The 15,936-nt window shown below is 41.4% G+C and overlaps 1 protein-coding gene across 1 annotated transcript in view; it reads right to left on the bottom strand.

Moving 5' to 3' along the window:
* The window catches only part of BANK1 (B cell scaffold protein with ankyrin repeats 1), a 181,410-nt gene that overhangs the window by 126,294 nt on the left and 39,180 nt on the right, over positions 1-15,936 (bottom strand). Inside the window, exon 2 of the mRNA XM_049786529.1 lies at positions 15,252-15,650. Coding sequence (XP_049642486.1) covers positions 15,252-15,645 — 394 coding nt within the window. The 5' untranslated portion in view covers positions 15,646-15,650. The remainder of the gene's footprint in view (positions 1-15,251; positions 15,651-15,936) is intronic.

Genomic DNA, 15,936 nt, shown 5'->3' with positions numbered 1-15,936 from the left:
AGAGTGATGACCAGTCATCAGGATTTGGGGGTGCTCTTGTGTGAAATGTGTTGTAACTGCAGATTTGCTTCAGTAAACCAATAGTTTTCAAATGACCAACCTGAAAACTTTTGTGAAGATCCAATGACTATTGGTCCAGAAAGCTAACAACAACAACAACAACAATAACAAATAATTGTGTTTGATTTTTAAGTTCCATGTTATAATTACACTTTAAGAAAGGCTCACTTGCGGCATTGGAATGCCTATTAATACATCCTGCTCCCTTGTCTATGGTTCTGGGTGAGGTAGGGTTTTCTTTCTTTCTTTCTTTTTTTTTTTTTTTTTTTAGGGTTTTATTTCTTTACCACAAAAGCCAAGAAGAGATGAACTTCCCTTAAGTCATATTATAGTGGTTTGTACACTACCACTTTCTCCTAACTATATTCTGTTTTAGACAACGTAGAAATATGATTAATGTTACTCTGGAAGTTTTACTGTTTTTAAATGAATTAAAATTTTTGATTCCTAGGACAAACCATGGTTCAATCCCCCAGCGTCCCATATGGTCCCTCCAGCCAGGAGTGATTTCTGAGTGCATAGCCAGGAGTAACCCCTGAGCATCACTGGGTGTGGCCCAAAAACCAAAAAAAAAATTTTTTTTATTCTGTCTTTAATTTATGACCTAAAAAGTACTTTTAACTGATATAAACATGACCTTGTTAGGATACTCAAAGAAATATAAGAACCTTCAGGTCTGGGAACAAAAACATAAAGTTTGCTAGCCCGTTCAGAGATACAACACAAGGAGAAGGCACTTGCTTGCACACTGCTCACGTGGATTTGATTCCCGAACTCCATATGGTCTCCAGCCCTCCTAAGAGTGGTCCCTGAGCATTTCTGGCTGTGATCAGAAACCAAGAATTGCTAACCCAAAATATTTGTTCAGAAAGTGTGATGGCTTGGAGTAAATATCTCTGACCCCAGGTTGGGGGTAGAGAGGAGGGTGGACTTCTCCCTTCCTCCTCTAGTACCTCCTGAATCTCAGGCCATTCACTGCAGACCCAGAGGATAGTGCAGCTCAGGCCCTGAAGTCAGAGACCACCTGTCACTTTGTGGTGTGGAGCTCCAGGGCTATGTCCTGTGATGCTCAGAGACCATGTAATGCTAGTGACAGAGGTGGGGCCATGCACATGCAAGGCAATTGCATTACCACTGCCCCACCTCTTGGGCCCCCTTGACTGAGCTGGAGCCCATCTAGAACTAACATGCCCCCAGATGCCCTTCTGGGACATCTGGCTTCTTTTCTGTTCCTACCACCATCTTCAGAGGCATAAGGATTTGAAGCTACACAAATGAGGATATACTCTCTTCATTTGGGAGTGTCTTAGCCATGAATGGTGTGAAACCAGCTAAACCCCAAACTCAGAGAAGTCCAGCCTGGCCTGATACCCTCAGGTACAATTCTATCTAGTCTATGGGGCCCAGTGCTAGTCAGCACAAGCTGTGAGGCACTGACCTTAGTCCTCCCACAGAGGCAACACCCAAAAACAAGTCAAGGATCCTCTGAGGTCATTTTCACTATCTTGAGCCATGAGCAACACTGATTTTAAATATGGAGCAAACAAGAGGTGCTCAAGGGCTTTTCTTTCTGATTTGGCAAACAATATTGAAGTGATGGGAGGGGTGTGTGAGAGTAGCTGGATCTGCTCCAGCAGCCAGTACCAGTTCTAAGTCTCACCAGGGCCAAAGACATAAAGTTGTGAGAGGCCCAGGCCTCATTGATGCTATCTGCATCTGTACAGAATCCAAGTTGAAGCTCACAGCCCCAACATTTCTCTGCATGAAGCACCACTTCCCCCAAACCCCTCAGGAAGGGAAATGAGAAAAAAAACATGAGATGGAAGCTGGGAGAAGCAGCCTGAAGTCCATGGAATCTAGCACATAAGTAGTTAGGAACTACCTGGAAGATCCTTTACCCAGGACTCTGACAATGCTCAGAGGAAAGACAAAAATCAGGACATGAGCACTTAATTAACATGCCAGGCCTAGACACTTCTCTGTCTTGGTGCTATTCTAAATGTTAATTGACTTTTGAGTAATTGATGGGTGAGTACTTTCTCATCCATACCAGATCCACCAGGGAAACATCAACTTCTGTAGGATGAAATCCAGCTGCTGTATGATGCGTGACATGGGAAGATTAATTAAATCATACTTTGCTCCCATTAAAAAGGTCCATTTACATTGTTGGATAGATGGAAGATAGTGACAAAGTAGAATAGCAACTCTATGACAGGTTGGATTCTCCTCTTTTCTGTTCATAAACCCTGGATGGTGCCCAAGAGATAGAACAGAGGGTAGGGTACTTGGTTTGCAAGTTTGATCCCCAGTAACCAATATTATCTCCTGAGCAACACGACAAGTGATCCCCAAATGCAGAGCCAGGAGGAAGCCCTGGAGAAAGCACACCTTGGTGTACCCCAAAATAAAAAGTAAACAATTGAACAAACAAAAACCCTGGATGGTTTATTTCCAGAAATTGGCACAACTGTCTCTAAGAAATCCCTTCATCACATAAATTCTATTATAACTTCCTACTTGGCTGGACTTTATGAAACTTATCTGCATTTTAGAATACAAAACCTTGTTTTTTCCCTTAAACCAGAATGTCTACATGTTTCATGCCATCAACCCACTGAAGCTTCTGGATACATTAAGGGGTGTGCTATGACAATGGAAATACAGGCTAAGTGGTTTGAGTCAGATTCCTGGGACCCATTTATAATGATATACTAAGATCATAATTGAGAGTTTCCATGAGCTTGAAGGTCTTTGCTATACTCACTACTGATTAACTTCTGTTTTTCAATGTAAAAATCATTCTAGTCATCAGATTTATATGACTTTAACATACTAGAAATAAAAACAATCAATTCTTTATAGCAAACCTAAAATCTGGCCCATCACAGAGGCTAGTGACAAAGCCCTTCTATCCATGGCTGATGGAAGGCTAAATCTCAGAATCCAGAACCTTTTATGAGCACAGGTGTGTGGTGTGAGGGTACTTAACACCCTGAGCATGGTTCTCTGTGAACCGCCAATGCTAAGTTCTCACAGAGCCAGGCCCACTGATGGGCCCTCAGACAGGGCTACTGACGGAGGCTGTCTCAGAGCTGGCCCTGTCTGAAAAAGCTCAAAATAGCTCCCAATTTTCTCAAATTATTCTCAAAGAATTTCTCAAACTTAAAGTGTTCTTGGCAGTTTAGGATCAGAACAGAGGATGGCAACCCTGGTCATTAATTTAGTGACAAGTGACCCCTGGGGTAAAATCTAGCTCTGGGCAGAACCAGGCCTCAATTCTCTGGACGCTGGCACTGCAGGCCTTTGAGAGTATCTACAAAGTTTAATGTTGCATCCATTAGAACAAATATTAAAAAACACAGACAATGCAATAAAAGAATATTTTTCCAAAATGAAGAGATGAAGAAACCAAAGACTAATAAAGTGGGATAGGTTTTGATAAATACTCAAATGGCAGCTCCAGAAATGAAAGTGTAATGTTATGGAATCACTGAAACGAGAACCCTAAGATTTCCAAAGGCTGATGCAAAATAGTGGAAGACTATTATTATCAAAGATAACCTAAAGAAAGGGAAATGGAGCCAGAACAGGGCAGGCAGGGAGATGGGGTTAGGGAGAGAACATGGGTCTTATCCCGTATTGGGGGAAGAAACTGGGGAGTCCCTGTGGGTGTGCAAGCAGCTCAGAACACAGATCCTTGGGATAGTGAGGGTATAAAGTGGATCCCATTCAGAGCAGAGACCCCCAGACCCCCAGAGAGCACCCAGAAGACCAAGAACCCACTTCCCTGTGACTTACTGGGCTCAGATGAACCAGAACAGAAGCCTCTTCACAGGGGTGAGAGAATAACTGACCATCCAATCCAGTGATGAAACAGGGAGGTGAAAATACCCATCAGAACCTGATTACATAGTCCTCAGTGGAGATTCTGTGTAGACAGTCTCCACTGTCTGTGAAGAGAAAATGGTGCCAGAAATGGCAAGAGCCACATAAAGAAACTTGTATAAAATGTGCCTTATCTGATAGAAATTTACAAGGAAAAAAACATCTAATCCCATCAAAAAATGGGGAGAAGAAATGGACAGACACTTTGACAAAGAAGAAATACAAATGGCCAAAAGACACATGAAAAAAAAACTCCACATCACTAATCATCAGGGAGATAGAAATCAAAACAACTATGAGGTACCACCTCACACCCCAGAGATTGGCACACATCACAAAGAATGAGAATAAGCAGTGTTGGCGGGGATGTGGAGAGAAAGAAACTCTTATCCACTGCTGGTGGGAATGCCATCTAGTTCAACCCTTATGGAAAGCAATATGGAGATTCCTCCAAAAACTGGAAATCGAGCTCCCATACTACCCAGCTATACCACTCCTAGTAATATACCCTAGGAACACAAAAATACAATACAAAAATCCCTTCCTTACACCTATATTCATTGCAGCAGTATTTACCATAGCAAGACTCTGGAAACAGCCAAGATACCCTTCAACAGATGAATGGCTAAAGAAACTGTGGTACATATACACAATGGAATATAATGCAGCTGTCAGGAGAGATGAAGTCATGAAATTTTCCTATACATAGATGTGCATGGAATCTATTATGCTGAGTGAAATGTGTGTGTGTGTGTGTGTGTGTGTGTGTGTGTGTGAGAGAGAGAGAGAGAGAGAGAGAGAGAGAGAGAGAGAAAGACGCAGAATGTTCTCACTCATCTATGGGTTTTAAGAAAAATGAAAGACATTCTTGCAATAATAACTTTCAGACAAAAGGGAAAAGAGCTGGAAGTTACAGCTCACCTCAGGAGGCTCACCACAAACAGGGATGAGTTTAGTTAGAGAAATAACTTCGTTTTGAACTATCCTAATAATGAGAATGTACGAGGGAAATAGAAAGCCTGTCTAGAGTACAGGCGGGGATTGGGTGGGGAGGAGGGAGATTTGGGACACTGGTGATGGGAATGTTGCACTGGTGATGGATGATGTTCTTTACATGACTGAAACCCAAACACAATCATGTATGTAATCAAGTTGTTTAAATAAAAAAAATTTAAAAAATGTGCCTTATGTGAAACACACTGATTCTGTAAGTACGAGAAACAAAATAAAGCAAAATTAAAATAAATACCCTGAGAAGATGGAAAAAGAGAAATAAGGTTTAAGTAACACAAATGGTCCTTTTAATGTTGCTCAGAACAATGGGAAGATAATTATGACCTATTTGTGTAACTAGTAAGTTAATTGCTCAGCAGAATACATATTTTGAAATGTTGATGATTATCAATAAAAGAATAAAGTAGGAAGCAAATGGAACTCAATTGAAAATAAGGTAAAAAACAACAACAACAAATGATGGGCTGGAGAAGCAGGGAAGGCATTTGCTCTGCAAGCAATGATTAAGATTCAGTTCCTGGTATCTCATATGATCCCTGAGCATCACTAGGAATGATTCCTGAGGGTAGATCCAGGAGTTGCCCCGGAGCACAACTGAGTGTGGCCCCTTGAAAATAAATAGGAAGAGTAGAATATGTACAAAGTAATAGCTAAGATAATAGAATTCAGAACATCTACATCAGGAATTACCAGTGTAATCTATTCAATATATTCAGTTACACATTAAAAATTTGTAGTGTCAGAACTTATCTTTAAAATCCTATTATCATACCTAAATATATAAAAATAGAACAAAGGTAGTTCAAGATAAAAGTTAAAAAGGTATGCCATGGAAACAATGAGATTGGTCTAGTTAGTAGCTATCAAATGTTTTTTTCAAGCAAAGTGGATTATTTTTTAAAAAAATTATTTGAGGAGTCGGCGTGGTGGCTCTAGAGGTGTCTGCCTTCCCAGCACTAGCCTAGGATGGACCACTGTTCGATCCCCCGGCGTCCCATATGGTCCCCCAAGCCAGGAGCGACTTCTGAGCGCATAGTCAGGAGTAACCCCTGAGCATTACTGGGTGTGGCTCAAAAAACAAAACAAAAAAAATCATTTGAGTACCAGATCAGAGATGGAACTCAAGACATTTTAAACTTCTTGATTATTTAGATATCATCATATTTTTCAGTAAAAGTTATAAATTAATGAAGGAATAGAAACAAAGTTGTATACTTCTGCTTATTTATAATCTAAAAATATTAGAGCTAACTTGAAATAATAATGACAAGTTCAAAAAATGTATGTGGCAAATAAGTACTTAGAAATGGTAATTAAAGGGAAAGCCATCAAATATTAAATACCCAGTCATTTTAAAAATCCAGAAAGCAGCACAGTACTTGTAATTCAAAAATAGAAAAATATACATGAAAGGGTTTTTTCTTTTTAATTAATATCTTTATTTAAATACCTGATTACAAAAATGATTGTATGGGCTTCTGTCATGTAAAGAACACCCCCTTCACCAGTGCAACCTTCTCATCATCAATGCTCCGAATGCCCCTGCTCCCCAACCCACTCCCTCCTGTATTCTAGACAGGCTTTCCACTTCCCTCATTCATTCACATTGTTATGATAGTTCTCAATGTAGTTATTTCTCTAACTGAACTCATCACTCTGTGAGAGGGTTTTTTAATGTAAAGTGTTGTCCACTGAAAAAAAACAGCATCCATAAACTTCTAAGAAAGTTGTTAAGAAACAAATATCTTTTCTCAGAGTAGTTAAACAAGCAGATAATTTGTAACCACCTGCCTGTATGGAACCTATGATCACTGGTGTTCTCTCCAGCTCACCTCCACCTCGTTGCCTCAGCTCCTCACCTTCCTGAACCCCAACTGCCCGTTCCCCAGCCACTGGGCTCTGCCATCCTGATGGCCTCTGCAGCTCCTATCTGTTGATTGCTTCCACCACACACACCCTTCCCTCCACCCCTTCTCCTGATCCCCTCATCTGCTGGTTCCTTTTTTCTCTCCTCTCCCCTTCCCTTTCCTCCTCTATGTCTCTCTTTCCTCCCATCCCTCCTCATCCTCTTCTGTGTCCCCACATCTTCTCCTTCCTTCCGTGTTCCATGCCCTCCACTCTTCCCCTCCTTTGTTGGCTCTTTCTTTCCTCCCCTTCATTCTCTCTTTCCTCAGCCTCCTCCCCCACGTCCCCTCTTTTCTCTTCTCTCTCCTCCCTCTTGCCTTTCTTTGAACTGCAAGTATTTCAGGAAGAGCAATAACTCTAGATTGGATTTCTGAGCACTAATTACTCGCCAAGAACTCTTTTAAGCTCTTTCCTGGTATTAAATAATTCACTCATCACAGCAATATCAGGTGGAAAGTGATTCTCTTGGCATCAACTTTCTGCTGCAGCCACTGCATTTCTTGTGCAAAGAGCAGGTAAAGTGCTTCCCTGGAAAACAAAGTTGACATTTGCTTAACAACAAGAATAAAGCTTCTCCTGAAACCATCTGGCTGATACTGTGAATTTGGGGAAGAAATTCCATCAAAGTCTGTGATTCTTACTCATTCTCTGATACCTTTAAGCCACTGTCTTGTCTGAAGAAATGTGACATACATCCAAATCCACTCAGCGCCAGTTGGCAGGCCCCTGCCCAGGGTGGATAAGGGCACTTGGCTATGGCTGTCTTCACCTGAGTCCTGGCCCTGCACTGCACATTAGCAAGCCAACCAGGGCTCATGAGCAGAGCCAAAGATAGGGTAAAGGGCTAATGCTAGAGAGACACACAAGAGAAGGGAGAAATCAGGTGCTTGGGTGACACCTGAATGTGACAGCGGGGTGTTGCAGAAACAGGGGACAAAGCTGCCTTCATTCTTCCCAAGCAATCATTCTCTTATCAAAGATGAATGACTCCCTCTATAATATCCCCAATAGTTACTGTGCCTTTGCCGGGGGAAAAAGAAAAAAAACGCACAAAATAATAATTTTTCCACATATATATTTATTGATTGATCGATTTATTGATGTCTTTATTTTGGTGTAGATATTGAAGTTCATGTCTCCAATTTTATTTTATTTTATTTTATTTTATTTTATTTTATTTTATCTTTCTCTTTCTCTTTGCACTCCAGCATGGTTTGATTTCAGAACCAAGATTAGTGTGTGGTGCTTGTTTTTATTGCTGTAATGCTCACTGGATATTTAATTGGATATTTCTTCTGTATTGTGGTGTTTCATTACCTTTTTCATGTCCGCTCTCAAACTGAGGTTGAAAGCCTCTAGAAGGACTACGCCCATTTTCAGCTTATTTGATTTTTTAATTTATATTTTTATATTTTATATTTCTTTTCTTTTTCTTTGAAACTTTTTTCTTTATTTAAACATCTTGATTACATATAGGATTGTGATTAGGTTTCAGTCATGTAAAGAACACCCCCTTCACCAGTGCAACATTCCCACCACCAATGTCCCAGCTCTCCCTCCATCCCACCCCATCCCCACCTGTACTCTAGACAGGCTTTCCAGTTCCCTCATTCATTCACATGATTATGGTAGTTCTCTGTGTAGTTATTTCTTTTTTTTTTTATAAATTATCTTTATTTTAACACCATGATTACAAATATAATTGTAGTTGTATGATTACAGTCATGTAAAGAACACCCTCCTTCACCAGTGCAGGATTCCCACCACCAATTTCCCAGATTTATCTACTCCCCACCCCACCCACACCTGTACTCGAGACAGGCTTTCTTTTTCCCCCATTCATTCACATTGTTATGATAGTTTTCAGTGTAGTTATTTCTCTAACTGCACTCATCACTCTATGTGGTGAGCTCCATGTCATGAGCTGCATCTATTGAGAAGATAGGGGGAAATAAGGGTTGGGACTGAGGTAGTAAAATATTAGAATGAGATTTGTAGGGCAGTATCAAGGTCACAATACAAGATGGATGTTATGGATATATAAAATATATGCATACAATACTATCAATAGGAAAACAAGGAGAAAAAATTTCCAGTGACTGTCCCAACATAAACCAGTGCTAGAATGGCCCACCCTCCTCCCAAAGTGCATTTCCATTAGTGTAGGGAGAGGTAAGGGGGAAGCCTGAGGAGCACTAAGAGTCCATCTGAACCCACTTCTGGCCATCTGAGCTGGCACTCAGGGAAGGCCTGGAGTCAGGGGAAAAAGACAAGGATGGCTGGGGGCCTGCCAAGCCTCCCAGCACTCCCCAGGCCAGGGAGAAGGGCTCCAGTATAGGGCCTCCCCAAACCCCATATCTGGCACGAGCTGGTCCCCAGAATCAAAGAGAAAAACCGGAGGCCAGATGTCTTCCTGCCCTCCTCCCCATGCACCTCCCCCCTGGAGTACAGAGGGAGAGGGGAAGCCTAAGGACCACTAAGAGTCCACCTGAACCCACTTCTAGCCATCTGAGCTGGCACCCAGGGAAGGCCTGGAGTCAGGGGAAAAAGACAAGGATGGCTGGGGGCCTGCCAAGCCTCCCAGCACTCCCCAGGCCAGGGAGAAGGGCTCCAATATGGGGCCTCCCCAAACCCCATACCTGGCAAGAGCTGGTCTCCAGAATCAAAGAGGGAACCGAAAGCCAGATGTCTGCCAGCCCTCCTCCCCATGCACCTCCCCCCTGGAGTACGGAGGGAGGGGGAAGCCTGAGGATCACTAAGAGTCCACCTGAACCCACTTCTGGCCATCTGAGCTGGCACCCAGGGAAGGCCTGGAGTCAGGGGAAAAAGATGTGTAGTTATTTCTATAACTCCACTCACCACTCTTTGTGGTGAGCTTCATAAAGTGAGCTGGAATTTCTAGCCCTCCTCTCATTGTCTCTGAGGATTGTTGCAAAAATGACTTTTATTTTTCTTAAAACCCATAGATAAGTGAGACTATTCTGCAACTCTCTCTCCCTTTGACTTATTTCACTCAGCATGATAGATTCCATGTACATCCATGTATAGGAAAATTTCATGACTTCATCTCTCCTGACAGCTGCATAATATTCCATTGTGTATATGTACCATAGTTTCTTTAGCCATTAGTCTGTTGAAGGGCATCTTGGTTGTTTCCAGAGCCTGGCTATTGTGAATAGTGCTGCAATAAACATAGGTGTGAGGAAGGGGTTTTTGTATTATGTTCTTGTGTTCTTAAGGTATATCCCTAGGAGTGCAATAGCTGGATCAAATGAGAGCTCAATTTCCAGATTTTGGAGGAATCTTCATATCGCTTTCCATGGAGGATGAACTAGACAGCATTCCCACAAGCAGTGGATAAGACTTCCTTTCTCTCCACATCCCCGCCAGCACTGATCGTTCTCATTCTTTGTGATGTGCGCCAATCTCTGTGGTGTGAGGTGGTATCTCATTGATGTTTTGATTTGCATCTTATGATTAGTGATGTGGAGCATTTTTCCATAGTGACTTTTGGCCATCTGTATTTTTTTTTATCAAAGATTATATTCATTTCTTCTCCACATTTTTTGATGGGATTAGATGTTTTTTTCTTGTAAAGTTCTGTCAGTGCCTTGTATATTTTGGAGATTAGCCCCTTATCTGATGGGTATTGGGTGAATAGTTTCTCCCACTCAGTGAGTGACTCTTGTATCCTGGGAACTATTTCTTTTGAGGTGCAGAAGCTTCTCAGTTTAATGTATTCCCATCTGTTGATCTCTGCTTCCACTTGTTTGGAAAGTGCAGTTTCCTCTTTGAAGATACCTTTAGTCTCAATGTCATGGAGTGTTTTACCAATGTGTTGTTCTATATACCTTATCCTTTATATCTATATACCTTTATATATATCCTATATATCCTTTATATCTATATACCTATCCTTTTGATCTTATGGAGGTATGTTTTTATGTGTCAGCATGTAGTCTATCCTGGAGAATGACCCATATACATTGGAGAAGAATGTGTGTCCAGGTTTTTTGTCCTATATATATCTACTAGTCCTCTTTTTTCCATTATTCTTTTCAGGCTAGTATGTTTTTGTTGGGTTTCAGTCTGGTTGACCTATCAAGTGTTGATAGGGCCATGTTGAGGTCTCCCACAATTATTTTGTTATTATTGATTTCTTCTTTCAGATTTGTCAGTAACTGTATTAGATAATTTGCTGGTCTCTCATTGGGTGCATATATATTTAATAGTCTGATTTCTTCCTGTTGCACATATTCCTTGATTAGTACATAGTGTCCATCTTTGTCCCTTACCACTTTTCTGAGTATAAAGTTGGTGTCATCAGATATTAGTATGGTCACCCCAGCTTTTTTGAGCGTGTTGTTTGCTTGGATGATTTTCCTCCATCCTTTGACTTTAGTCTATGTTTGTTCTGACTATTAGATGTGTTTCTTGTAGACAGCAGAAGGTTGCATTCATCTTTTTGACCCATTTTGCCACTCTGTGTCTTTTAGATCGTGAATTTAGTCCATTAACATTGAGGGAGATGATTGTCATAGGATTTAATGTCATCTTTGTAGATAAGTTTGCTGTGTTTGTTGGTCTCTCTTGTCTTAGAGTAGGCCTGTCAGTTTTTACTTTAAGGCTGGTTTATCATCTGTGAAGATTCTGAGCTGTTGTTTATCCATGAAGCTATGTATTCTTCCTTCAAACCTGAACGTGAGTAGGGCTGGGCGCAGTATTCTCAGTGAGGCATTCATTTCATTCAGTCTTGTCACAATATCCCACCACTGTCTTCTGGCCTTGAGAGTTTCTTGTGACATGTCTGCTGTAAGTCTTAAGGATGCTCCTTTGAATGTAATTTCCCCTTTTGATCTTGTTGCTTTCAGTATTCTATCTCTATCTGTGGTACTTGTCATTGGGTCTCTTTTAGCTGGTACTCTTCAGGCATGCAGGATTTGATTGCATGTAGTCTTTAACTCTAGGAGTATCTCTTTGATGATGTCTTTGAAAGTTGATTCATCCTGGAGATCTCCTACCTGGGTCACTGAGACTCCAATGATTCTTACGTTGTTTCTGTTGAGTTTATCAAAGACTTCTATTTTCATCTGTTCACATTCCTTGAGTACTTTTTCTATTGCCTGTTCGTTTGTCTTAAGGTTCTTTTTCAAATTTTTTTGTTGTGTTGAGTTTTTCTGCATATCATCTTCCAGCATGCCAATTTTGTCCTCAGCTGCTTTTACCCTGCTGGTGAGGCCATCAACTGAGTTTTTCAGTTCAGCTACCATGTTTTTCAGATCTGTTATTTCAGTTTGAAGTTTTCTGATTTCTGTCTTTGTGTTCTGTTCAGATCAATCTATGCTTTCTTTGAGTTCTTCAAACATCTTCCATATTGCTATTTTAAGTTCCTTAACTGAGAGGTTAATCAGGTGGTTGGAATTTATTAGGTCATCTGAGCTTTCATCTTCATTCTCTGTGCATGTTGTTTGCCTGCGAGATTTCCCCATTGTCACGCTTATAGTGTGGTTTTTCCTGCGTGTTGTGGTGGGGTTTATTGGTTAGAAAGAGTGCATGGCCGCGAAACGAAGTGGCCGCACTCTTCTGCTGCCTCTAGTTGACAGTTTTTTGATCGTGTGCTCCCTATGACTCTGAGGAGACCTTCAGGGATTCAGAAACACAGGCAGAGAGGCTCAGGAGAAATTTCCTTTGAAGTCCTCATATTTTATTTTTTCTTATTTTTTATTCTATTGCTTTTCTTTCCTTCAACCAAAACCACATAACTCGAATTATCTAGCTCTGCCTCTCAAATAGAGGGGGAAACAGAGGAGGGTACCAGGACCAAACAGATATATGATCACTAATAGTAAGCTAGACAAAGAGGGGGTCACCTACTCTAGCAGCCCTGGGGGGTGATGGTGGAGAATATGGGTTGCAGGAAGGGAATGGGGATGGGAAGGAGGACAAAATTGGTGAAGGATATTCCCCTGATTTAATGTTAATATGTACCTGAAATACTACTGTGAAAGATATGTAAGCCAATATGATCAAAATAAAAATTAAATAAAAATATGAATGACACACTCTCTTTCTCTCTCTTCCACTTCTCTCTCTCTATTCTTTTCAATATAAATACTTCTCTCAAGAAGCATGATTAATTATGACATCTTTCTCATTAAGTTTTCAAAGATTTCCCTGATTATAAGAATAAATTACAGAATTTAACTATTTCTATGACATTCCTGGCATTTTTATCATTCTCTTTATTGGTATATTTTTGGAAAATAAGTTTTTCTTTTTTTCCAGAAAATTTCTCAATGGACAGGGGAAGTAGAAAAAATTTAAATAATAAATAAATAATATAAATAACAAATAAATAGAATTCTATGTCATTCATCCTGTTTCATGCAGTTTTTGAAAGCCAGATATATGTAATATGATATTTGAAAGCCAAATTTATATAATATATTACATAGGCATGGAAATATTACACATAAGCTTATTGAACAGACCAGAAATTATTCAAATATATTGATGACAGACTAGAGCAATTAGTATAAATTTTATCAATGACTGATATGTAAGTTATTTTATACATGGTATAAACATTATTTACAGATATATACTTTTTGGAGGGTTTATAAGCAGTGCTTGAGAATTACCCCAGATTGATTGTGCTCAGGAACTGCTTATAGCAGTACTTGGTAGAGCATGTGATGCCAAGGATTAATTTCAGGTCTCCTGCATGCAAAACTTGTGCTTGGCCCATTGAACCAACCCTCCTGCCCCACAACCCACAATCCTTCTGCTCAGACATTTTTAGTATCTCTGAACACACTTTAGCACACAAATTTTGCACATCCAAATTCCTCCAAGAAATCACAGTTTACAACGTGATGAGGGAATATGTAAAAAGTGATTTAAAAGTGTTCTATGCACTTTGAACAATAGCCCAAATATGAAAACAACCTAAATGTATAACTATAGATGAAGGGATCAAGTAGCTGTTGCACACTCTGTAAGTTTAAGAAAGAACAAAATTATTTCATTTGCAACAACATAGGTGCAATTCGGGGTTTCAATTAGTTAGAAGGAAAGGATAGATCCAGAATGATGTGGGACACAGACACAGAAAGGCAGCAACAACTGGCCAAAGGAAATATGATGAAAGAAGTATCCACACTACTGAGTGAGGAGGTTGGGAGTGAGGTCTTGGGGTCCTTGGGAGAGGGATGGCATCATGGGAGACATGAGGGTCTCTGTCCCTCTCCAGCCTCAAGCTGAAACAAATCTGCCACACAGAGCTTTTTGTGGAAGCAGATTCCAATCTAGTCCAGGTAACTACACAGCCCTCCAAGATAGCCCCAGTCCATCTCTCAACACGAATGTTCCAGGCATCTGCAAGGGCCCTGCAATGTCATCCACTCCCACTTCAAAAGTGGTGTCATCTCAGCTGGTCTGCAGGTGACAGGAGTTATGAAACCAGGCTTAGAGGGAGAGAAGGCTCTGAGGGAGATTTGAACACAGCTGGAAGTTGCATCCCCAGAGGGTTGTGCTCCAATGTGCTGGTGTCACACTCAGCATTGACCCAGCATTCAGAAGAACTTGGCTGACTAGCATTTTCAAATGCAACAGTGGACAGCAGATAAACACTGGTTCCAGCATCCAAGTAACACAAAGCCACGGGTCGTAAGATCCAGAGAACATATAGCCACAGCTGGAGGATCCGGATAATGCAAAACTACCAGCTCCAGGATCCAGAGAATATAGCCACTGGCTCCAGGATTCAGAAAACACACAAACACCAGCTTCAGGATCCAGACAACACACAGCTACTGCCTTCAGGATTCTGATAATGCAGAACTAGTAGCACGCAAGGCTCTATGCTTCTCAAACCAGGGCCCCCCAACCTTGGATGGCTCCTCTTTGAGTCCTAAGGAATCATTCAAACCCATTAGTCCAGCAAAAACTGCCTACAAGGAGCATGTTTGGAGGTCATGATGCAGTCAGACGAGCTGCACTCCAAACTGTTCTCCAAGACCCTGAACTGCAAGGTTCAGAGTCAGCTGCAATGAACTCAACTTTGCTTTTGTTTTCCGTATTTTCTTTTCTTTTTTTTTGGAGGGGGGGGTCACACTGGCAGTGCTCAGGCATTACTCCTGGCTCTATGCTCAGAAATCGCACCTGGCAGGCTCGGCGGGACTATATGGGATGCCGGGATTCAAACCACTGTCCTTCTGTATACAAGGCAAACGTCCTACCTCCATGCTATCTCTTCGATCCTGTTTTCTGTATTTTCATTGCAAGAGCAGAATCCATTGGTTCAAAACAAAATAACCCCTTTGAAAACAGTGAAAAGGAAACCAAAGACCATGGCAAGTAGTGGAGGATGAGAGTTGGCCTACCCTGTAGTACGAGGCTCTCCACCATGCGGACATAATCTTTGGGCTCCTGCTCCGTTGTCAGTTCCCAGTAGCCCTGTGAGATGCCCATGGCCTGGTAGAGCCGATCAGAGCTATTCGTCCCACACAGCAGAGTGACCACACTCTCAGGAGGTACCAGTATGCTTGCCAGAAACTGGCACCGCTGCGGAGTGAGGTCTTGGAGTAGGTTGTCTGACACAATCAAGAGCTTGCACTTGTAGGAGCTGAGCCCCAGGCGCTGCAGGTCCTGGGGTGAACAGGTGCCCAGGGGACACATCAGGATCCCTTCCCTATCCACTGCAGGTAGGAAGAGCTCCCTCAGGTATAGCGCCCACTCCTCTGCATCCTCTTCGTACAGCACCGCAATGTCCTTCATAACTTCTGGAAGAAGAAAAAGCAACATGTTCATTTATTCTTCTTTGAAGAGAAATAAGAGAGAGAGTGAGAGACAGAATGTGTGTATATGTGTGTGCATGTATTGGAGGGTCACAACCAAAGGAACTTAGGGCCCATTTGGTGCTGGGATGGAACGTAGGGTGTTTGAGTGCAAAGCATGAGCCTCCTTTCCTCTAGGAAACCTTTCAGGTCAATGACATATTTTCCTTATATCTAAAATAATATATTAGCACTCTATGAGATATAGCTTAGTTTGTTTATACCAGAGATG

The sequence above is a fragment of the Suncus etruscus genome, chromosome 14 (assembly GCF_024139225.1).
Source record: "Suncus etruscus isolate mSunEtr1 chromosome 14, mSunEtr1.pri.cur, whole genome shotgun sequence".
NCBI classification, from domain to species: Eukaryota; Metazoa; Chordata; class Mammalia; order Eulipotyphla; family Soricidae; genus Suncus; species Suncus etruscus.
This window is presented reverse-complemented; position numbering and strand designations above follow the sequence as displayed.